General features: G+C 34.2%; 2 protein-coding genes across 4 annotated transcripts; one reads left to right on the forward strand and one right to left on the reverse strand.

Annotated features, from left to right (window-relative positions):
• Positions 1-6,251: 6,251 nt before the first annotated feature.
• LOC128180439 (monocarboxylate transporter 5-like) lies at positions 6,252-18,771 on the reverse strand. Of its 3 annotated transcripts, XM_052848558.1 has the most exons (7): positions 18,711-18,757; positions 17,848-17,891; positions 12,176-12,253; positions 11,729-11,872; positions 11,364-11,510; positions 10,003-11,097; positions 6,252-8,353 (listed from the first exon to the last, which is right to left on the reverse strand). In XM_052848558.1, exons 3-7 carry the CDS (start codon positions 12,237-12,239, stop codon positions 8,175-8,177), a joined length of 1,629 nt encoding a protein of 542 aa, XP_052704518.1. In that variant the 5' UTR covers positions 12,240-12,253; positions 17,848-17,891; positions 18,711-18,757; the 3' UTR covers positions 6,252-8,174. The 3 variants fall into 3 exon arrangements, with proteins under 3 accessions (XP_052704518.1, XP_052704520.1, XP_052704517.1); XM_052848560.1 differs by lacking the exon at positions 17,848-17,891 and having other exon boundaries at positions 18,711-18,771; XM_052848557.1 differs by lacking the exon at positions 18,711-18,757 and having other exon boundaries at positions 17,848-18,519.
• LOC128180461 (von Hippel-Lindau disease tumor suppressor-like) lies at positions 12,321-14,188 on the forward strand. The gene is made up of 2 exons (XM_052848586.1): positions 12,321-13,049; positions 13,568-14,188. Exons 1-2 carry the CDS (start codon positions 12,719-12,721, stop codon positions 13,720-13,722), a joined length of 486 nt encoding a protein of 161 aa, XP_052704546.1. The 5' UTR covers positions 12,321-12,718; the 3' UTR covers positions 13,723-14,188.
• Positions 18,772-25,937: the final 7,166 nt, after the last annotated feature.

Raw genomic sequence — 25,937 nt, forward strand, 5'->3', positions numbered from 1 at the left:
TTGAAAAGTTTTTTTCTTCCTGTAATGGTGTTAAAGCATACAACTGTGTTGAAAAGACAGACAGGGGCCTAGTAAACACCGTTATCATAAAGGAGAGGGTGAAATATAAAGGAAAATTAATGTTTGTTCTGTGATTCCCGGTGCGATCCGGGACAGGAGGTGAATAATGAACAAACAAGAGATCTAGAGTTTATAAACAAATCAATATCTTTAAATCAGGGGGAGAAAAAAGCTTCTTCATATTGGACGAGAAACCCCTGATTCGGCAGAAAATCCCATAGGCTACATTAGTGTCCTTGGTCGATATGTATAATATACTGCTCAGTGGTTCACGTTTATTAAGTGTCAAAACAGATGTCGAACTTCCATATTTGTTTTGCCTTCAACACGCATAGGCAAATATGTGTGAGAGAGAGAGAGAGAGAGAGAGAGAGAGAGAGAGAGAGAGAGAGAGAGAGAGAGAGAGAGAGAGAGAGGTGACATATGCAAAATGATACATTAATTGACATTGATCCGTTTAAATCTAATATGCATTCAATTTGTCACACGTTCTACACAGCGAAAGGATAACCATTAAATAGTTATCCAACATAACAGACTTTATCCTAAGATTAAGAATGCAACAGATTTATCAGATCTGATGAAAAAACTCAAGACGTTATCGACAGATAGAAGAATACATTTTGAGTTATCTGCGTCAATAAAATTTATCTTTTTTTATAATGGAGTCGTCATATCTAAAGGACAATGACATGCATTCATCCATTAGTAAATGCTGCATATATAGCTGTAGAGAGATCGGTCGCTTGACGATAACGAAACACTATAGAAAGTGTATATATGTATGTAAAGAAGACTTTTATCATCGATATTTATAGAATGTGGGGGAGGGGTGTATAGGGGTGTACTCTTTTGAGGTACTGGATATCTTGTCATCGATATTTATAGTAACAGGGTTCTTATACGAGGTGTTGACACTACAAAATAGTGAGCATGCGCTAAAAAGAAAACCCTCCGACGTTACAAAGTTAGATGAGGTTTCTTATCATCGATATTTATATCATAACATGATAGAGCTCATTTGAGGAGAAGAATTCAACAGACATAAATACCTTTATTATTGTATTCAATTTATCAATAACGTTATTGTCAAACTGAACTTTTTTCGTCTGTTTTGCATTCATCTTGTTTCATATCAGGCGCCCACTGGGGCATAACTCTACGTTTAAAAATTCTTGAAATCATAGCCGTTTCGGGTTACTTACATTAAGCGTTCCTATTGTCAAACTAATGACTCTCGTTAAATGTCCACGTTTTTATTGGTTTTTCTAATCTTTTGTTACTGCATTCCATGCTATAATTTTCTATTTGTACGGTAGTCTTTGACAAGCCATAATGAAATGATCGTTCTTTGGTTTTTTTAAACAAATAATTGAACCAATAGTTTTTTTCTGCGCATGCTTACTATTATGTTTTATAAATAACGATGACATGAGACCTGTATACTATAACTTTTTTTGCCCCTGTTCGCTTTTTTGTTGTAGTCGGCACCTATATAAGGTCCCTGTTATTAAAAATATCGATGATAAGATCTACCAGAACCTTCAAAGGGCCCCTGCTACACCCCTACACGAAACCTAATACAATAAATATCAATAAAAATTCTCTTACAAAGCAGTAAATAGTTACCTCCTCATCAAGAGAGCGACCTCTCTACAGCTATATATGCAGCATACAAGCAGTATTGGCCGTCCCTTCTCATCCAAGGTCATAATGCAAACCTTTGGCTTAAGCTGTTTTACTTGTTCACTAAAGTTAACAAAGATTTTTTTCCTGCCAAAATGAACGAAATTGATTTCTTCGTAAAATAGCTTTTGACGAAAATATTACTTGAAATTAAAAAAAACGCCATAATATCCGTCTGGTTTTGAAATATTGGTTAAAAACACAAAACATTATTATCCACTACAGGTTTGAAAGGTATAGACATTTGCATTCTGTAATAAAGTGAATCAAAATTTGATTTAAAATTTTCAGATCTATCTTTTTACCATCTATCATCTAGATATACACTGAACAATGCATGATCAATGGACGATAAAAGAACCAAATCATCTTAAGTTGTTGCAAGGGTGCAAAAGATATTCATCACCAATTGGTGATATTTGTAAAAAAGGAATTGGAAATGTCAAAAATGTACATGAATTTACGAGACGCTTAGGGCTTTTATCACTGCTGATTGATATGCACGTGCATACACGTGAGGAGTCAACTGGGGGTGTCATTAAGGATTTTAACGAAAACAAACCTGTTTAGATTTTCAATCAGATATGTTGATTTGCGTATTACTTATATACCGGTACTTATAGAGAAGAACATACTGTAAAACTGCGCAGTAAGCAATCGATTGCCGTCCTTAATGGTTTTCCTTTTTCGTTTCGTTTTTTGACACGGTGTTTGCCATGTATACGCTCCTTGTTTTCTTTGTGCCGCAAGAAATTAACATCGTCGCACCTGCATTGTTATTTCTATAGAAGTAGCAGCATTGCGTTTTTCATGGCATAAGTTCATTGACCCATCGTGTGTTTCAACATTTTTTTTTGTGTGTGTTACAACCCTGCCAATATAAATGCAAATGTAGCGAATGAAAAATAATCAAATACATAGAATTATCATAATTACCGCTGCGGTAGATTCAAAATTTGTTTGTTTTTGTTTTATAGATCCTGTGTAGGGCCACGCGTAAAGAAAAAGAATAAAAAAAACTTTTCTCTCGTAGCAAAACGCGCGGAAGGCAAATTATAGACTAATGAAGTTTTGCGTTCTATTTCTTTACCCCTGTTTTTTTTATGCAAACCATAACAGGTGCCAGATGTAAGACACGTTTTTGTTGTTAGTTGTTACATTTTGATGCCGAAGACGCGTGGGAAATGAAGAGAAATCGCCGTTTTTTCTGACACCTTACGCGCATGGCGACTTTCCCCTTCCATCATCTCCTTTTTGCTTCTTGCCAAATGATTGCCTATAATGATGAACAAAATTGCCTGGATTGTGCTATACTATTTTTGTTCAAATAATTATTTGCAGCGGTTTTTGATATTTAACAGTTGAAATGACAGACACGGTTTGCCCATTGCGTGCGGTCAGTAACTGGCCAATAACCGTAGCTATAGTAGACGTGTCACTGACCACTCAGAAACTTGTTATTTCACACCACCGAGTCACATAATGTGCCAAAAAGTATCTGAAGCTGCAATTCTGTCTATCGAAGCAATCTTTACTATTCTTTGCTTTCTATAAAAAAGATAAAAAAGATTTTTAATATATATACTAGGGATGTCAAATCGGTCAATTTTTAGTACTCGGTTACTCGGACCTTTTTCCGATCGAGTACCCGGGTACTCGGAAAAAGTGTAAATAAATATGAACAAGTGCATTGATAACTGTAAAACCTTGGTCTTTAGTTCTTTTAAAATATTTCCAGACCTTTGAAGTCGGTGGCGGCATTTTAGGTCTGTTCAATTTCTTTACTTTGTGCTATCTAATTTATATAATAGACTATATCAACGATGTTCAGTGAAAACAAATCATTAAAGTAAGCCAAAAACAAGGGTAGAAGACAGCCAAAGGTGAGAAAAGCTAGGTAACAGGTGCTTGGTCACGATAATTACTATATAAACACTGCCACAGACGATAACGGTCATTTTATTACATGTAACATATTGAGAGGCGTAGGAAATCCTAATTACTGTATGTACAAGTGCAATGGACATTTTCAGTTTTAAAACCGATGTTTTAATGCATTATTAAATAAACTTAGAAATATTAAAAAATATACATCCGAGTAACCGAGTACCGATTTTAGTATTCGATACTCGGACGTTCGATCGAGTACCCGGTTAACCGGGTACTCGTTGACATCCCTAATATATACCGGCATTCACAAAATGTAAGTCAGAGGAATCTTGCCCCGGCCTCGAAAAGTCGCGTGTGTCGATTTTCATAATTGATCTTAGACCCCCAAGGGTATCATATCTGGCGCTCACAAGATCAGGTTTGAAATGTGGTTCTTCGTTTTCGTGACAGCTTTCCAAAATTGATTTTCAGAATCTTGTCGTAAAAAGATCTATGAAAGTGTCAATTGAGGAAAATCATCGGCCAAAGGATATTCATCCGAGTCTATTGATTCAGAGTAATGGGCATCTCCTCAATGCGTCGCTGATGAACCTATACGTGTGTAAATATGTATATGTTCCCATATTTGTGCTCGCTGAATAGGTTTAATTTTTCATACATCGAGCGTCGATATTCTCTTAAAGCTGCTTGGTCCGATTTTAAACGATGGCTATGCTTAGTATATGTATAATAATAGACATTGCAGTAGATTTACTCGTCAATTATGCCAAATTTCAATGAAGAAAAATGCGTACAAAATTTGCTAACAAAAACAAACGACATTAAAAGGTACCGCGTTATTTCGCCTCATGTTAAATTTTACCCCTGACGACGAGACTGGTATGGTTGTATTACGAATTTGACATCGCTTTAAATAAAGGTCGAAATGATCAGACAAAATACAAATCAACATGTGTACGTTTTGTTCGCTAATATTTCTAAAGTCTGCTTTCTTTACAATCGATGCATAGCAAGTGGGTTGAATAACCCCAATCCAAGCGGTTTCCTTTTCTAAACATTCCCGTGATGCATTTTGGTTTGATTTTTCGTTTACCCAAAGAGAAATTATTTTTATTTACTTTGAATATTTCTAACTTTGAAAGGAGACTGATTCTGCTGGTGTAAATAGGAGAAAGTCCATAACGTTCTAAGATAAATGATTTGTATGAAAAAAAAATTGATACTGTAATTACAAAAAAATCGGACCAAGCAGCTTTAATTAAAGAAAACTGTGAAAAGTTCTCTTCTCCCTCGAATGGAGTGGGTATTGTTCTTGTATTAAAATTAAAAAATCAAAAGTACATTGTACACGCATGTTATCAGAAACACTCGGTGGCACATATAGGTTCATAGCAACCCAGAACCAGTTTAGAGAGAAATATGAAACACTGATATCATAAAAAAAATCTAGGCAAATGCATGCACTGGGTTTGCCAAGACAACATATGTAAATACTTTTTTTTTTATCAATCTACGAGCTACTAATCAGTCCACATCATGTAAACATTGCTAACGTACTCCTTTCACAAAAATGATGTTGTGTGTGTATACGTTGGGGCAAATATAGAATAGTCTGCAAAACACAAACTTGATAATGACGTACTTACATTAATGTAGCGATGTTTTTAGAATCACACAATTACATACGTACCACACATTGATATTATGTAATGCATTTGTACATTTGTAAATATTTTTGTTTTTTGTACCTCATGTACATGTACCATTGATATGGTTTGAGAGAAATAAACATTCATTCAAGGTCCGTACACAGGTACATGTACACTGCATTGTGTTTAGACCTAGTGGGCACCCATAAATCATGAACCCCCCCCCCCCCCCCCCAAAAAAAAATAGTAACACACCGTTAATTTAATAATTCAAAAGTTCATAAGTCCAAACCCGTTGTGCATGGGGACAGTTTCCCTTTCTTAAATACATGTATATGATTTTTTCCATTAGCTTTTACACACAGAGAAAGTGGTAGCTGCAATAATATTTTTTTGTAAACATCAGATATAAAAAAAAATCGGAGAGGGCTACATTATTAGAGCTAAAAAAGTAGAGATGACTGCTTGTTAAAAAATGAATATATAATTATATTCTTTACTGACTTTTTTGTATAATGGGTGGCCAGTGCCCCCTTTTTGCGTGTCGAAGACCGACAAGAATCGGATCTTTGGTATGCAAATTAATAGATATACAAAATCTCTATGAATTTTGATATTGGTTTGCCTGAATGAATTTAAATCAGCTTTACCAGTAGAGAAAAAGTTAGTCGAAAACCAAATGAAAATTTCATGGCAAGAAATCAAAATACATGTGTGTTTGCAATATATAATTGCCATTTTAGAATTATTGACTCGCAAAGCTTTCAAAGAGAAAGAAACGGTGAAAATGGAAATCTCTTATGCCGACAAATGATTTAGAGTTATCCTTCTTTGCATCACCAGATTACAGTGACAAACTTAAGAATCTATTGCTTTAGATGGTTAATCACTCCCATTACTATTATAGGCAGCTCCCAGCAAAATATGCCCAGTGAGTACATTTCATTTTAATTTTTAGGAATGAACTGTTTTATATTATTCTGTATTTGCTCAAGATCTACATCTTATGGCATTATGCACAACAGGAGTAAATATACATACATATATGATTTACATTAGGTATGGTACAATGTCGGGTAAATGTATATATTATAATAAAGACACAGTAGTATAGCAAAAAAATTATGGAATACCATTGCGGTTTTTAAAAGCTAAGTGGAGATATTTCCCCAGATCACACAATTCTATAATTTGGACAGTTAATAAGTGTATAAATTTATAAACAGAGGGTTTTCCCCAATAATATTTCTAAATATATTCTAATCTTAATTCTCTATATTGGGGACACTTTAAGACAAAATGGAACTCATCTTCAATATCTGCACAACAAAGTTTACAAAGACGATTTTCTTTCGTAACATTTGTATGCCGACCACTTTCAATAGCAAGGTTATGTGAAGACATTCTAAAAATCTGCTTTTTGTAAATTTTAGGAATTGATTTTTCTAAGTAATATTGCAAAGAAAAATGAATTATAATATGCTTATAAAGATGACATCTAGATGAGGAGTTGATTTGTTCAACAAGGTTTTGAAAAAAAAATATCATCGAGTCTCTGCATAATAAGTGGATAATGGGTTGCAAAATGTACATCCACTTGCTCACACCAACTTGGCCCAGGCCAATTTCAAATAGCTTATGTTTAATATTACTAACCAAATTTTTAACAAGTGATATACTTCGTCCACATTCATCGTACAACATATTTTATTATACTTTCATGTTAAATACTGAAATCTGATTGGTTAAGACGCAGTCGATAATCCGTTTTATTACCCTCAGCGCTAGCAACACACTTTGCAACGGGTAACACTATATTAATAGTGCCTGTTTGGGAGGTTTACAGTTGAAATTGACACCCCGAGAAAACCACTGTAAACCGACGCGAATTAAATTTAAATTATTATATTTAAAGCTCTTAAAGATGACACTAATTGATAAATATAGAGACTTGAGCAAGTCTTAATTTTATGCTGTATATCATATCTACATTAAAACTTATAATTCTTGTGGAGTTTGGCAAATTGACGAAACTTAACAATTATAAGGAATGCATAAATGGTTTGTTCATGTTTTAAAATATCAAAAAGATACAAATTTCATGTTTAAAAAATTGATTGCTCTATTAGCAATGCTCTGAATGAAAAAAATATTACAATCAATAAAAAAGGGATTAACATCGCATTAATTTAACACTCAAGAAAATCGATATTGTCTCTTTTGGATAATTCATAATCAAGCAAACATTAGGTTAAACAGTATTTCTACTCTTTTAACAAAAACGAAAACACGGCTAATATGAATTCATATAAACACATTTAAAATTACGAAAAAGGGTAAAACATCTTAATACTCTAAAATACAACAGCTGCATTAGGGGATTTAGACACGATTTGAGCTCCAAGTTTTAAATTGTATTTTTCAATTTTAATGTTAATATGGGTATTTACAATGCTTTGTCAAAATTTGAAAGTCAAAATCCGAGTTATAAGCAAGATACAGAGTTTTAAATTCTTTGTTTCGTAAACAAAGCTCGAGCCTCGTTATTGTTTACATATGTGTTATATTGTTATAAATTTCAATCAAATGTTGCTTTCTTCTGTTGGTAATATTATTTATGAACACATTGAATCAGTTAATCTTGTTTTCCACGAGTGATTTTGTCAAAGAAATGGTAATCCCATACTTTGCGTTATTTATAAACAAATATAAGACTCGAGCTTTGTTTACATAACAATGAATTCTTACCTCTGTATCTCTTATAACTTGACTTCTAACATTCAAATTTTGGTCAATCATTCAAAATGCGCAAGTAAACCATTTTATACATAAAAAATAAAATTTTGATCTAAAATCGTGTTTAAGTCTCTTTAAAAAAAAACAAAACTTTTATTGTTTTTCGGTCAGATTTAGCATGTTCTGTTTTTCGGTGATATCTGCATCTTTGCTTTTCTTCATCATCTTTCTACCCAAAGGTTCCATAAGCAAAATAATGCTAGCTATAACAGCAGAAACTCCCATGTAGTAGAATGAACTCAGATAGGATCCGGTAAAGTCCCGTAATTCACCTACCAAAATAAAATAGAGTGTAAATTGGGTCAAATACAGCTGTGATTTTGTTGGTCGCTCCGCCGTTTCAATCTCTATGAAATTTGACGTTACATTTATATAGTAGCATAACTTCGAATTTTCCAAAACAACTCGGACAAAGTTTTTCAGGCGGATGCTGTACACTTTTCATCCAAAACTTTATGTCATGTGGTAGGAGTCGGTACTAATCGACACCTATTATCGTGAAAGAAATATCTTTGGAAATTTACCATACTCACCTATCAACACAGACGATACACTTATAGAGGTTGATGATACTTACCTTTTAAAAAATATACTAGAGATTTCGCATATCCACTTATTTCAAATGAATATACACCATTAAGTATTGCTCATATTTACGAATTATCACAGTGAAGTTACCCTATTATCACAGTAGACAAAATGATTAAAATTAACCATACATTACTTACCTATTGTCACAGGCGATACACCAACAGATTTTAACCAAACTTACTTAACCATACTCACCACTGACGACACAACAATGGAGAATGACCATACGAGGGTTGTCCCAAAATAGCGAAGACAAGTGGCGTTATTCAGTTAATCGAAGACACAGGAAGATGAAATTTGTGCCACAAAGGGTTCAAGAAAGTTGCATTCAAATAATGTTTTAAAATCGAATATTGTTTGAGATTAAATTAGTGAAATGAATGCATGTTAGATCAGAAATTCGACATGCGGCGCAATGTCAAAAACAAAAACTTAAAATCAACTTAATGAATTGAAAATTGGGCGGAAAAGTACTTTTCGAATGAAAAAATTCAAATAAAACATACACTGATATTTGATAATAGTTCTATTATTTACTCAGAAAATGTTTTGGCTATAACAAAAATTTTGAATATTTTATAGCGCGTTTTGTGACAAGTTGAAAAGTTAACTGGTTATAAAATGACGTTGTCAGCGTTTAAGGCGGCGCAGCAGTTATGATACAATTTTGTAAAGACCATGAAAAAAATCCTGAGCGGCTTTGGAATTAAATGAAATTAACTAAATCGATGAGAAATGCGTTTTGGGAATAAGTAATTAAACAACATTGAAAATATTTGAGCAAGTATGAGACAATAAGTGGAAAAAAGAAACCCCGAACGATATCAATGGACGTCAAAATGTTGAACGACACATTTCGGTAAGACGGACGTTAGACAACAAATAATACAGGGCAAGTTTGGAGCCGACAGATCCTTTGTACTTAGAAAATATTAAAAAAAAAAAAAACTAGAAATATATATTGAATGTGCACGCAGGGTACATGTTCAAAGATAATGTATATTCTAAGACATTTTCGGAAATAAAACGTAAATGTTATTGTAAACGATGTGGAGGGTTTAACTGGAAATTTTCGACGTCGCACATTGCGCCGCCTGACAAAACTTGTTGTTACTAATTATTCATTTTCTCGAGAAATAAATAAAGTACAGATTTGAACTTTTCAGCATTGTTTGCCAAAGGGTCATTGAAGAAAACATAGAAGTCTAATGAAATTGCAGTGAACAGATTATAAATTATGTATCTTGTCTACATTATTTTGGGACAACCCTCGTACTCACCTGTTATTAGAAAGGATTATCATACACCGATAGAGATTAACCAAACTCACCTATTATCACTGAAGACACGCCAATGGAGATTCCCATAGTTAAAGTTATAGTGGTCAGACCATGGCGGAGATTAGCTAGTCCTAGGAAATCGACAATGACCACAGGAAACAATGAAAAGTAAGTCTGGCCGAACACACCGTATACCACAGAGTAAACCATCAGGGTGGGGAAGGTGGTGTAGAGCGGCGCAAAGAGACAGGCCAGTCCGTTCATAAACATGCTCACGGCCAGAATATGGTGTCTCTTCAGAGTCTTGCTGTCAGCGATGAAAACAAGACAAAATCTACTGACAAAGTCGCAAGCAGAAGCCACCGTCACTAAGATAGCTATGTCACCATCGCTTACTCCAAAGTCACGCGCGAATGGTGGGATGTAGTTAACTGGTAAAGCTGCCGCGGATGAAATTAAAATGGAGCTGACCGTAAAGATGTAGAAAAGGGGGTTTTTAAACAGAGCAAGGTTAAACCATTGGTTTAGATTATCACAGTTAGCTTCTTCTTTTGAGGGATGTTCTTCGTCTGTTTCTTTACCTTTGCTTGCAGGCATAAAACCCAACCCCTGAAGTGACGGCGAAACATACAATTTCTGGATATTTTCTTGCAAGTCCTGCATACTAGATGTTGTTCTAGCAAGATATGGAGTTTCATTACAATTTGTGCAGTTTTCTGATTTTGTTCTTCTTCTTCCCGTCTTTAAATCAGGTTTATAACCGGTTTTCTTAAAATTCGGCAAAGTATGGGCCTGTTTTGGTTTTTCATATAAATTCATGGTTTGTTTTGACGACTCGTCTTCTGTTGTAACTTCAGACTCCTCACTGATGTCGTATGTGACAAATGTCGAATTCCGAGTCTTTTTTGGCGGCAGGGGTCGAAGCAATGCTCCACAGACAACGACTTGTAAGAAAACACCCGCGATCACCAATAAAGTGTATTGGAGACCCAAGTTGTCTAATGATTTTTTCAACAAAACTGGCCAGATGAGGCCGCCAGCACTACCTCCTACGTTTGCAAAACTGTTGGCAAAGCCTCGCCGCTTGTCAAAGTAATTGGTAAGGATCAACGTTACTGATAGTTGGGAGATGGCACTACCCATTCCTGGAGGGAAAATTCAAGTTAGTGAAATCAGTTTTTTCTCTCATTTGTGTTGAAGAAAAGCCAATGCTGGTCAAAATTTGTTATATCTTTTTTAAAAGAAAAGTTGTAAAGTCTTGACAATTTTTATACAACATCCAGTCTCATAGAGCTCTGTATGAAGATTTAGGAAAATATTCAAATTTCAAACCTAAAATATATGAAATTTTCTTTTCTAAATCATAGAATGAAAATATTTACGTGATAGGAGGGAAATGCTATTCTCTTACCAAAAAGAGCTCCTTGTGTAAACATCAGAACAGGAATATTTGGCGCAAAAGCGTTACCGACTTGTGACACGGCTGTTAGGAACGCTCCAAACATGACCAGCGTTCTCTCGCTCAAGAATTGAACAGCAAATGCTAAGACAAAAACAGCTGAAAAACAAAATTAGCATCATTATGCAAGTGAATCTGATTTACAGTGAAACGATGACACATTTCCATACTTGTATCTCTATAAGGATTTGAAAAATATGAATTACATGACTTGTATATATTTTTTCGAAACTCAGATTAAAATGAATAAAAACTTGGATCAGAATTTTTTAAAGATAAATGAGAGCATAGCCCGTCATATGAGAAGAGTTACTGACATGTAATAGTGCCGACCAGCGTCTGAATGGAGATAACCGTAGAAATGTCAGAGGAAGTTGCGTCATATTTCTGCAGGTACGCAACAAAAAATATCCCAAAGCTCTTCAAGAATCCGATGAAGATAAAGAACTGAACAGTAGTTGCTGAAAAATTTTAAGAAGATGAAATGTATATACTACTAAAAAAATGGTTGCCAGATTAAGGACGTCATATGTTAAGATGGAAGTTTTTATTTCAGAAAGTTCTGTTGAAAAAGCATTTTGCGATTGAGCTGTAGACTGAATTTTCATATAAGTCGACATTGTTAACAGAAAAGAATAATAATAAAATGATCGAAAAATATCGTAATTAATATTTGGAATTCTTAAAAGTTCTGGGTTCGCTATATCTAACCAAAAAAAAAACACCCAGGCATTGAGTCATTATGATGTTGAATTGCTAATTACCGGCTAGTACGACCCATGCCCATCCTCTGTCTATGGGTCGCCTTGATGTCTGCTCCGTCGGCATTTGTTTGATACTCCCTGGTTATCAAGAAAAAAAGGTTACTGAGACTTTGCAATGATTTACACAATTTAAATCATATCAGGTGATGGAACCTTTTTGTCCACAAAATTTTGTTTCACTAGGGGCCAATGATGTGTACAGTATACTAAATTTATTGATGTTCAATTTCAAATACAGACAACGCTGATTATTATTTCAACTTGCGATATGCACGTTGTTTTTAACCATTTGTCCGTTTGCCTGTATTACGATAGCATGCTAATCCGCAGTTTGCGGGCTTTAGTAACACCGCGATAAACGGATGTGTACACTTTGTTTGTTGACAACTTCTGTACGCAAGCAAGATGTTGGCATTTAAGGACCATTGATCCGATGTGTGCGAGATTGACAGTTAAAAGGAATCCACTGCGCAACATATGGCGGTATGGGACTACGTGCAGAATTGAACATATGAATCAAAACGCCGACATAAATACTTAAAAATGGCCGAAGGAGACGGAGAATCGTCTAAAACAAAAGAAATTCAGGACCAGAAGCCGCGCTCTCTGAATAATGACATCTCGACGTACGTGCGCTTCAAGAACCGGTGTGACAGAATTGCTACCTTGTTCTGGTTTGATTTCAAAGGGGAGTTAGTGAGGTACTCCATATTAAAGAAGGGGGAGTTTATAGACATGAACACCTATGTGACACATCCTTGGTGTGCGAGGGAGACGGTGACGAATGACCGCCTGGTAGTGGACAAACGACCCGTGTACTACCCCACGGAGGGACAGTTCGACACCTACCGGCTGGTGTACATCGACATCCCAGGTACAGGCAATTTTAATTCAGCCGCAAGTGTTCACCAGATCTAACATGTGATAAGGTCAAGATTTGAACTTTAATATTGCATATTTCTGCATCTTAGATTAAAGTTAAACTTAATTTTTTCTTAAAGATTTGTTTTTAAAGATATGAACAGTTTCCAGTATAACGTTATGTACTGTACATCATCATTAGAATTTTTATCGAGTCGACGTGCGATATCAAGCTTTTGATACCATATACTTTTTATGAAGTAATTGCGGCGCATTCAAAAGAAAAGGGCTTTGAATGGAAATTGGGTACAAATAGATATGTAAATGAAATTAAAATACTAGCTTTTTAGGGTTATCATGTAGTAAATTTTTAATTTGCCATGTTTTGTTTGTTTTAAAATACAAATCTGATATGTATAGAAAAATCATGTCTAATTAATGTTATTGTAGGAGAATCTTACTGGAAAATTTACTTTTTACCGTGATTCAGCCTCTGTAAGCTGATAAAATGCTTCTTATCTTCCATTACAGTTTATTCTTTGCGGGAAAGGTGCAAACAGATAATATGGAAGGCGTTTCCCGACATTGACCCTAAAACTTTAGATATACCTCGTGTACTTTCTCGTGAACTGGACGCCAAGAAAACGGTGTCATACACCGACTATAAAGGACTCCATCAAACATGATCTACATGTGCATAGAGTTTTACTTATATCAACTAAACAGGACTCCATTGAATGTGGTCTGCTCGTTGTTATAAAAAGTCGTATAAAAGACGGCATTTAACGTACCCTTCAGTAGTTCAGAACATACCTTTCTTTAGTTTTTGGAGGAAAACAATTGTATACATGTGATATGTGACGTATGCTTTCACTTAATGAAACTACGACAAGTAAGCTTGTCTTGGGTATACATAATAATGTGTTCATCAAAGTTCTCTCGTTGTAGTCTATATATCTGACAATGTTAATATACTAATGTCATATCATAATATGACTTTGAATGATGATAATTATTCATATCTCTTTACATGTATATTGTGATATTTAACTCTATGTACTCGCTCGTTAATCTACGATGTATATACATGTAGAACGTGTTTATTGATGTTAATTCATATTCAATCAGAATGTTACTGATTCTCTACTTTTACTCTTGTTTTTTAATCTTGTAATATTGCAATGCACAATTTAAGACACAAAGTGTAATACCTGTATGTGCCAAATCTTCAGATCAAAAGAGGTTAAGCAATGCTTTTATTTCTTATTTACGTGTAGTGAAGTACTTCTCGGCGAGATCACGGACTGCGAGAGTTCAAGTTGTAATGGTGAAAATAATGACTGATGCTGAAAACCATATCGAGCATTAAATCTTAAATTTGTTGAACTTAAGAAAGGTGATCATACTCGCCCATTTTATTGGGTGGCACCTTTAAATCATTAATTGAACGGTATTTCATATTGATTGCCCCAGTTATAGTTATTTGGTTTTTTTTTTTACGATTTTACGATTCTGGAAATATATTTACCTGGATCACAGACACACAGGTAAAAGCATATAAAGTGTATGAATTGAAAGATACTAGTAACACACTGCAGACTGACTGCACAAAATGACGAATAATCACCGCATGTATATAAATGTACGCATGGAACGTAATTTATTTGAAAATGTTATAAGCAATTTAAAGCTGCATGTAATTTTGCAGAAAAACATATTTTTTTTCGTGGGAACGTTAAATTTCTTGGTTGTTCTGATTAGCATAAACAAATATTGCCTAAGAGTTTCATTAACAGACTTTTTTGTAATTTTTGTAGATTACTGTATAACGTTATACTTTCAAAATACTCAGGGTTTGAAGGTCTAGGTCAAACGCGTACTGAGTAAGCTCTTTTCAGTTCTAGGTAAACATGGTGTACAGGTTATCAATTTTATAAATCTTAATGAGGGTGTTGCGATCCGTTAGCACTGATAATGTCCAAAGGAAGTATCTGTCTATTCTTGCTTTATTTCCTATGAATACGTAAGTATACGGACTGTTTTTGGTGAATATTTTAAATATTTATATATAACTGCAATATTTCAATAGAATAGCAATTAATCTGTTTGTTCTGGATCCATTTAATTTGATATGATTCTTGACTTACAACCGGAAGCGGTTACTAAGAAATTCAAAAGGAAATATGGTATTCTCTGGGTTGGGGACATTTATGCTATAAACGACTAACGATTCTCCGCTATCAACATATTTATAATATCTGTTTATTAAAAATTGAAAAAAGTATTTTAATAATGAAATAAAAATACGTCATAGCTTTCATTAAATTTGAAGTAGAATTTGGAATTTATTCTCATTTTGAAAAACATTATTCGATTGAAAATGTTTAGTATGAAAAGAAAATTAACGTGTAAGGTCATTTAACACTTTAACAACGACCTTCAAACCTTTTCTAGTTAACATGCAGTGGATGAAAATGTTAGTATGGAATCATAAACTAATGTTATGTGATGTGGATTTTCTTGTTGCAAACGCATTTAAAATTGATATTAAAAGTTGCAAAAACAACTTAATTTATATTTGAGTTATATAATGAAATACATCAATCGCATGAAAACAATCACCTTTTACGACTTAACTGAGTTAGTTATAAAAATTGTTTTGACAAAAACAAGAAACAACATAATTATGGAATCCGGATAGGGCCATGCAGTTCAATATCGCATCATCGCACCATCGCCTTTTGAGTAGATAGTGCGATAGTGCGATGACGATGATGCAATAGTGCGATTGCGATGGTGAGATAGCGCGATGACGATGATGCGATGGCACGACAATGCGATGACAATGGTGCAATGGCACGATAAAGCGATAGCGCAATGACGCGATGATACGATAGCGATAACGCGATGGTGCGATAGCGATGATGCGATACTCTATCGCGTCATCGTTAGTTCTTTTTCGCGTCATTGTCATCGTGTCATCGCACCATTGCGCCATCGACTTTTAGCGCATGCACCATTGAAAGGAGAAAACGCGGCAGGCAGTGAATTATGGAATCCGGATAGGGCCATGTAGTTCACTATCGCATCATCGCACCATCGACGTTTGAGTCGAAAGTGAGATGGTGCGATAGTGCGATGACGATGATGCGATAGTGCGATGACGATGATGCAATGGTGCATCGCCTTTTTTTTAACCAGTACTTTTTGGTATGACTATCAAGGGAAAAGTGCGTACTCTATATTCATTGTAATTGTCAGAGTTACCTCCCTTTAAATATTTAATGACTTGTGAACATAATATGAATTATAATGTTGCAAAAGTATTATACTTTCATTTAGATTTAGATGGGAATTATGTACAAGTTAATTACTTAATAGTTATTTTTCTGATGATATATTTGCAGGATTTATATTTATACATTTATAAATACAAACATCTGCATGTTACTTCGTCCGTAATAAATTTATTTCATCTTAAGTCCTACCCATTGCATCTCTTCGTCATCAAACGCCATGTTGTGCAATGGCTGCTGGGAATGTAATCCTTTTTATGGAAAGAGGATTACATTCCCAGCAGCCATCGATAGAGCGATGCTACGATAATACGATGACGATGACGCGATAAAGAACTAATAATAACGTGATAGAGCATCGCATCATCGCTATCGCACCATCGTGTCATCGCTATCGCACCATCGCGTTATTGCTATCGTATCATCGCATTGTCGCGCTATCGCTTTATCGTGCCATCGCACCATCGTCATCGCATTGTCGCGCCATCGCATCACCGTCATCGCGCTATCACACCATTGCATCATCGTCATCGCACTATCGCACCATCTCACTATCGACTCAAACGTTGATGGTGCGATGATGCGATAATGAACTACATGGCCCTATCCGGATTCCATACATAATAGCAAAATAAGCTACTGTCCCATCAACCATAAAAAAATTATCAAAATAAATAAATAAATAAAATAACAAAACAAATCTACTAAAATACTAAAAGACATTTCAAATTCATTTCACTGTATTGTAACTGCTTATGTGCAGAATTTGGAACGAAACGACACAATCGTCCTCTGAACCAGTGTATATGTAGATGAAAACAGCACACACTCACTTTCTGAAGCTATCTGCATGTGTAAATCATTCCAGATTTACCTATAAACACGTATACATAAGCTTAAACACAGATAGTGTCTCATATAATCTATATTTTTAGTTATATCAACCTACATATTGAGACAAACGGTGTTATAATTAATTCAAAGTTAAAAAAAATCTATGCTCGTCTCACCATTTTTTAAACCATTCAGCACATTTAAGCAAACTCGTGTTTCTGTTATCATTAATCAATTTGTTTGATTTTACACTTAGATATGTTAAAAAAATAAATACTATTAGGACTTAACAGTGCAATTTGTCTCATAGATAAAACTAGCTGTTAAGATTTTATACAGTAAAACGTTTCATCTTTTGTTATTCATCTGGTGTAAATTTAGAGGATAAGCGTAAGCAACTTGGCTACAGGGCTGCCCGCTTACAATCGCCACCCAGGCAATCTGATTAAAAGTTTGTAAAGAAATTTTAAAGTACATGTAGATAACAACATCCCCCTATAAAAACACAATAAAATACATTTACATACCCCCCCCCCCCCCCTTAAAAAAATCTGAAGGAAAAAAAAAACCCGATTTCCATAACGAAAATGAACACCTGTAGCTTATCGCTATAAAATAATATGTAGATTTATTCAGATTTATATTGATATTACATATTTGATAAATAGCGAGATAACTTACCGATTTTGTAAAGATCCGGTCACAAAGAGAGTGAAACTTTTTATCTGTCAACGTTGTCGATGATATATAAAAGGTGCATATATGATTTATATATAATATATATAAGTAGGACAAGGATATATTCGTATATACAGTCAGTTAACACGAGTTATTATGATAGAAATAAAGGCTGATGTAATATTGTCCATGTATTAGATATGTTATCAATGTAAATATTATATTTGAAAATTTTTTTTTTTTGGAAAAAAAAAATTCCAAATAAAATGCAGAATCAAATTAATTGCATGAAAGCACGTTCTTTTCGATGCAGTTAGACTTTGAACTGTTAAAAATACATGCTTAATCGACTTTTATACCCAAAAATCACTTGAAGTATCCACAACAGTGGTACCATTGCAAAATTGGTACAATGTATTTTTTTTAAATTTTACAAGTCCACATAGTAACCTTTTAAAAATAAATAAAAGTTATTCTCGCTCAGAGTACATACATATTTATTTACTAGCACACGTGTACATATACTATCAGTAGCAATAACAATAACATTGATGACCCAATGAATGACCTCACATAGCGCTGTTTAACACATAGATAAAGGGTTTTATTCTGTACGTTTCCTGGTGCGAACTAATTTGAACAGAATAAAGGTAATAGATATTTTTTGTACTGTTCTTTTTTTTATTATCACAAAAAGTTCAATTTCATACAATAAAATAAGTCGTGTGTCTGAGAGAGAGAGAGAGAGAGAGAGAGAGAGAGAGAGAGAGAGAGAGAGAGAGAGAGAGAGAGAGAGAGAGAGAGAGAGTTACTTTCCTTCAGCTTTATGTAATTTTTTTAAACATTGTTTTGTTGAAATATCTTACCTCTGTTGGTAATGTGCAGATGTGCTCGATGGTTAGCACGTTAGCATATTTTGAATTAAAGTGCAGATATGAATATTTGTTTTCAAAAGATAAAGTGCTGATACAGTACAAGTAAACAATGGGGTTATCTTGGTGTCTGTTTCATCATGTAGCAAATGAACGTTTAAGTTCGGTAAACAACATTAAAAAATACAAATAGAGTACAGTATTTATTACCTAATCAGTTATCAATAAATTTAATATACTAAACAGATGCACATTTATCAATCCCAATAAGATTCGATACTGTTTGAGGAAAGTTTAACAATTTTTTTGTAGCTAGTAACCTTTTATCTTTACCGATCCCAGTATATCACACAACGTTTATCTTTTGAAGAAATGATTTCGTCAATAGTCTAACAGATATGCCATTCGACTTTTCTGAGAATCGCATATTACGCTAACTTAAATAGTTGAGGCCCACTTTAACATTTAGGGCATCTCCATGTTTTGATGGATCTACGGACATTGATTCAAATGTAATGTCACAGATGCGATAACATCATAAAAATTCGGCTTAAAGCCACAAGAATATGCACTTTGATGGGCAGGTGAAAAGCACAGCATAGATAAAATTAACAATAACAGTCCGGTCTTTTAAGTGTTATGTTACAAAAGTGTTGCTAATTCTGGTTGTTTTGAGAGTGAAACATGCTTTTAAGATACATGTATGCCAAAATTATGGAATCCGGATAGGGCCATGCAGTTCACTATCGCATCATCGCACCATCGCCGTTTGAGTAGATAGCGCGATCGTGCGATAGTGCGATGACGATGATGCGATAGTGCGATGACGATGATGCGATGGTGCGATGGCGCGATGACGATGATGCGATGGCACGACAATGCGATGACGATGGTGCGATGGCACGATAAAGCGATAGCGCAATGACGCGATGATACGATAGCGATAACGCGATGGTGCGATAGCGATGACACGATGGTGCGATAGCGATGATGCGATGCTCTATCGCGTTATCGTTAGTTCTTTATCGCGTCATCATCATCGTGTCATCGCACCATCGCGCCATCGACTTTTTGCACATGCGCCATTGAAAGGAGAAAAAGCGACAGGCAGTGAATATGTGAACGGATTTTATATGAGAGGTTGATAAACTTGACTCTCTGATAATAATTAGGTATTACAAATTAGCTTTACCCTTTTGCTAACGATATAAATATTTAAATCATAGGTAAGTAAATAAAGAAAACAATGCAATTAATGAAAACCACATGATTAAGGCATGGATTCAAATGGGGGGATGATAATTCTCATTCAAATTAATTAACAAACACATAATTATGCTTTATATATTGAGCGAAATAAGATTTAATTTCAGTATACTTGTGAGCTGTTAGATTTGTTAGATTGATAAAGAGTGTGTCTTTAATATTTTTAACCAGTACTTTTTGGTATGACTAACAAGGGAAAAGTGCGTACTCTATATTCGTTGTAATTGTAAGAGTTACCTCCCTTTAAATATTTAATGACTTGTGAACATAATATGAATTATAATATTGCAAAAGTATTATACTTTCATTTAGATTTATATGGGAATTATGTACAAGTTAATTACTTCATAGTTATTTTTCTGATGATATATTTGCAGGATTTATATTTATACATCAACAAATACAAAAATCTGCATGTTACTTCGTCCGTAATAAATTTATTTCATCTTAAGTCCTACCCATTGATAATATTTACTAGCATCTCTTCCTCATCAAACGCCATGTTGTGCAATGGCTGCTGGGAATATAATCCTTCTTATGGAAAGTCGATAGAGCGATGCTACGATAATACGATGACGATGACGCGATAAAGAACTAATGATAACGCGATAGAGCATCATCGCTATCGCAACATCGTGTCATCGCTATCGCACCATCGCGTTATCGCTATCGTATCATCGCATCATTGCGCTATCGCTTTATCGTGCCATCGCACCATCGTCATCGCATTGTCGCGCCATCGCATCATCGTCATCGCACTATCGCACCATCGCATTATCGTCATCGCACTATCGCATCATCGTCATCGCACTATCGCACCATCTCACTATCGACTCAAACGTCGATGGTGCGATGATGCGATAGTGAACTACATGGCCCTATCCGGATTCCATACAAAATTCCAAATATGAAAAATTTTAGGAAAGTATGGAATCCGAATAGGGCCATGTAGTTCACTATCGCATCATCGCACCATCGCCGTTTGAGTAAATAGTGCGATGGTGCGATAGTGCAATGACGATGGTGCGATAGCGCGATGACGATGATGCAATGGCACGACAATGCGATGACGATAAAGCGATAGCGCAATGACGCGATGATACGATAGCGATAACGCAATGGTGCGATAGCGATGACACGATGTTGCAATAGCAATGATGCGATGCTCTATCGCGTAATCGTTAGTTCTTTATCGCGTCATCGTCATCGCACTATCGCGCCATCGACTTTTTGCGCATGCATTATTGAAAGGAGAAAACGCGGCAGGCAGTGAATATATGAACGAATTTTATATGAGAGGTTGATAAACTTGACTCTCTAATAATAATTAGGTATTACAAATTAGCTTTACCCTTTTGCTAACGATATAAATATTTAAATCATAGGTAAATAAACAAAGAAAACAATGCAATTAATGAAAACCACATGATCAAAGCATTGATTCATACGGGGGGATGACAATTCTCATTCAAATTAATTAACAAACACATGCGCTCTATATATTGAGCGAAATAAGATTTAATTTCAGTATACTAGTGAGCAGTTAGATTTGATAAATTGATAAAGTGTGTGTCTTTAATATTTTTAACCAGTACTTTTTGGTATGACTATCAAGGGAAAAGTGCGTACTCTATATTCATTGTAATTGTCAGAGTTACCTCCCTTTAAATAGTTAATGACTTGTGAACATAATATCAATTATAATGTTGCAAAAGTATATACTTTCATTTAGATTTAGATGGGAATTATGTACAAGTTAATTACTTCATAGTTATTTTTCTGATGATATATTTGCAGGATTTATATTTATACATCAACAAATACAAACATCTCCATGTTACTTCGTCCGTAATGAATTTATTTCATCTTAAGTCCTACCCATTGATAATGTTTTAGCATCTCTTCGTCATCAAACCCCATGTTGTGCAATGGCTGCTGGGAATGTAATTCTTTTTATGGAAAGTCGATAAAGCGATGCTACGATGACGATGACGCGATAAAGAACTAATGATAACGCGATAGAGCATCGCATCATCGCTATCGCACCATCGTGTCATCGCTATCGCACCATCGCGTTATCGCTATCGTATCATCGCAACATCGCGTTATCGTGCCATCGCACCATCGTCATCGCATTGTCGCGCCATCGCATCATCGTCATCGCACTATCGCATCATCGTCATTGCACTATCGCACCATCTCACTATCGACTCAAACGTCGATGATGCGATGATGCGATTGTGAACTACATGGCCCTATCCGGATTCCATAGGAAAGGTTTTTTTTTTGTTTTTTTTGTTTTTTTTATCTTTATCTTATTTATCTTTCCCAAAATACTTAGATTCATGGGTTATTTAGATTTTTTAAAAAGTTAATATTCTGTCATTTTGAGTTGTAATGGTTATCGTGTACTCTGTTTTACCAATGCCGAGAAATGATGGGAATAAGGGCGTGGCAGATTATTTCTGAGAAAAAAGTTTTGAAAAAAATAAACGATCGGTCTAGATTGTAAATAATTTATTTCATCACACAAATAATTACTACTATAAACATTAGGTAACAACAGATTACAAAGCTCACCGAGACAAGGCATCACCTTTATGAGACCATCTTTATCATATTATATGAAAATCACAGTTAACAATCTTGGATATTCATGGATACTGTAGTGTTGTTATAAAAAATAGTATTTCATACGTTAAAAAAGGATTTTTTGATAATCATACGTTAGTTTTATACGGTATTTTAAGATACAATGTCTATCAACTATAAAATAAGATATTGTATCCTATGATAGTATCGATATTGTGTCAAATGATATATCATATGATAAAATATAATACTGTAATATAATGACACATTATGATATGTAACAAGATATGACATCATATTAAGTATGATATTATATTTCATGATATTATTTGATATCGTTTTATAAATTATGATATTATATCATATGATATTATACATTTGTTGCAACGCCCGAAGGACGAATGATTTTTTTTTTTTGGGGGGGGGGGAAATCTTCATATTTTCCTCACACTCATGCAATAAATTGTTTATTAAACCGAACGACATGTTATGATTTAGAATACATCGGTTTCTAGTCGTTTTTCAATTCTAGTTTTGAAGCATCAATGTAGTTAATGTTTACCGGTATCTTTCTATGGTAGTTTTCTGATATAAAAAGGATTTAAAAGAATTTTTAAATAGAATTAATTATTTTTCATAAGCATGGAATGAAAATTCAAAGTCGTCATGAAAATTATGACGATGACAGGAAAATATGAAGTTTTATTGCCCTGGCACGTGATTGTTCAGAACCAATCAGATGTTGCGTTATATAAAATAGTCTTATAAAGGTATAGTAATATTTTATATAATATTGTATCATATATGAACCATTTTATGATATTGTGTCATATGATACAATATAATTTGATACAACATCGTATCATATTATGTGTTACAAGATCATGTGTTACAAAAATATATTATAAATATTTTATTATACAATATCACGTTTCATACCAAATATATGTATTACAATATCACGTAATGCGATATAATATTATAGGACAAATATGACACAATACCACATTAAACAAGATCGTATCATATGATACAATATCAAACAATATCGTATCATATTATACAGTATCATATGTTACAATATCATTTGATACAATAATATGTTATATAGTACAATATCATATCATACAATATATAATATCATGAAATACAAAAAGTGATACAATTTCATATCATTTGATATTTAACAATATCATATTATAAAATATAACATTGTTTCATATAATACAAAAGTTTTTCATATCATACAAGACTTTATCTTAGGAAAAATATCATATCATTTAACAACAAGCACATCTTTCATTCAAGTTTGAGTGAAATAGTAGGTTTTTTTAGCATCCTTGATAATGGAGACCATGCTCTGTAGCTGAAGTTACCTGTGCGATTCTTTGTATAGCTAAATCAACCATGCAAGTTTGAAATAGTACTACCAGAAGATGCATCATCTGATAAAATTGATAAAGATTGAACCAATGATAAGTGAAATTTTTCTATCAAAGGGCATCTGCTCTAAAAACTTTAACCAGCTCAAAAAACTTAACCTGATCAAGCATCCGAAACCTATGGCTCAGATTGAGCAGTCAAGCCTATCAAATGCATGAGTATCATAAAACGCACCATCCTTGCACGTTAAGTGAAGTTTGAACAAGTAATAACTAAGATACAATCATCAGAGGGCACCTGCTCCCAAAACTTTAACCATCTTAAAAAACCTTAACCTCATTCAGTATTCTTGACTTGTGGCTCAGATTCAGCATCCAAGCCTGTCAAATTCATAAGTAATATACGACGCAAAATCCATGAAAGTTGGTTTAGGACCAGTAATAACTAAGATATATTCATCAGAGGGTACGTGCTTCCAAAACTTTAACCAGCTCCAAAAACCTTAATCTCCTCCAGATTCTGAAACTTATTATTTACTTCAAGTTTCCATTTTTGACAATATAACAGGAAACTGAAGATCTTCAGACATGTTCAGAGGTTTCTGATATTGTAAAACCGTATCATCAGCATACGAAATAATCACCGATCGTAACAAGATCCCTAGCTTATTTTCAATTTCATATGATATTATTGAAACACCAATATTGTTATTTGTTATCAAAAAAAGATTCTACATCATTAAGGAAGGTCGCACTCCTATTCTGCATGAAAAAAAAAATGCAAAAAACTATTATTTACAGACATTCTCGAAATACGTTCAGGATACATATTCCACTTCTTCTTCAGTTATTACACCATCCATGTACAATATGTACTCATGTGTACCTAAAGGCACATGTGATAGAAATTCGTTACTTTTTACGTCACACTTATATTATTATATGTTAAACATTCATAAAGTTTATTGATATCAATGGTAAATTTTCTTTTATTTTCTTTTTAATTAATTTTTTTTTCAGCCGTTTTCTGGGTTACTGCTATTGTTTATAGTTTTCTTATTTTTGTCATTTAAGTTTTTCTTTACCGTTTCTTGCTTTTGTAAATGATTTTCTTATATAAACGGTCATTTTCCCGAACCTCTTCTTTGAATATGATTGACCCATACTTTCTAAATCATCATTTTTTATGGGCTATAAAACATAATAATTTGTTTTATTATTAGTCCCCTACCGGTTTTCACCGGAGGGGACTATAGCTTTTCCCTGCATCCGTCTGTCCGTCCGTCCGTCTGTCCCACTTCAATTTTCCACCTTTTTTTTCTTTATGCGTTTTGGGAATAATGTGAAATTTGCTGAACAGCTTCAAAATGTCAAAATATAGATCAAGTTTACACTTTTGTAGCGCCTGGTTGACGTATTTTCGAGAAAATTATTTTTTTTATATTCCAATTTTTTAATGTTCGGATTCGTTATCGGGTTCGGTGGGTATTGAATAAATGAGGTAAGTATGTAGTCAGTAATAATATTGTGCATTACTTGGACCATTCCTTTTATTGCTTCTAACAAACAAACAAGGTCTTTAGAATAGTGTCAAGCATTGTGTTGTAAATTTAATCGACAGAGTTTTTTTGTATATTATTACAATCGGGTTCGTTATCGGGTTATTCTGTTGATTCGGGGTACATAAGACGGTAAGAAATGATATTCTGCATAACAGTGCATTGTTTTCCAAAATTTCTACAAACCAGTAGGGGACGTGTATTGCTTATGCAATACTCTCAGAATGCTTGTTTGTTATAACTACGATTATGATCAATTTTAAATGTCCCAATTATTTTCTGAGCGGCGTCTTAAAGTAAACAAGCATTCTGAGAGTATTGCAAAAGCAATACACGTCCCCTACCGGTTTGTATTATTCTTTGAAAGCTTCGACGCATACATCTATTTCAAAACTATTATAAACGAGATGTTAGGCTTTAAT

Source organism: Crassostrea angulata, chromosome 4 (genome assembly GCF_025612915.1).
Source record: "Crassostrea angulata isolate pt1a10 chromosome 4, ASM2561291v2, whole genome shotgun sequence".
Taxonomy (NCBI): Eukaryota; Metazoa; Mollusca; class Bivalvia; order Ostreida; family Ostreidae; genus Magallana; species Magallana angulata.

What these genes read in the sequence shown, in the direction of transcription:
- LOC128180461 (XM_052848586.1), top strand. Translation starts at nt 12,719, where the DNA reads ATGGCCGAAGGAGACGGAGAATCGTCTAAAACAAAAGAAATTCAGGAC. An exon ending in GGTGTACATCGACATCCCAG is followed by an intron (nt 13,050 to 13,567) that starts GTACAGGCAATT and finishes CTTCCATTACAG; the next exon opens with TTTATTCTTTGCGGGAAAGG.
- LOC128180439 (XM_052848560.1), bottom strand. Translation starts at nt 12,239, where the DNA reads ATGCCGACGGAGCAGACATCAAGGCGACCCATAGACAGAGGATGGGCA. An exon ending in GGCATGGGTCGTACTAGCCG is followed by an intron (nt 11,873 to 12,175) that starts GTAATTAGCAAT and finishes AAAATTTTTCAG; the next exon opens with CAACTACTGTTCAGTTCTTT. An exon ending in GCTGGTCGGCACTATTACAT is followed by an intron (nt 11,511 to 11,728) that starts GTCAGTAACTCT and finishes TTTGTTTTTCAG; the next exon opens with CTGTTTTTGTCTTAGCATTT.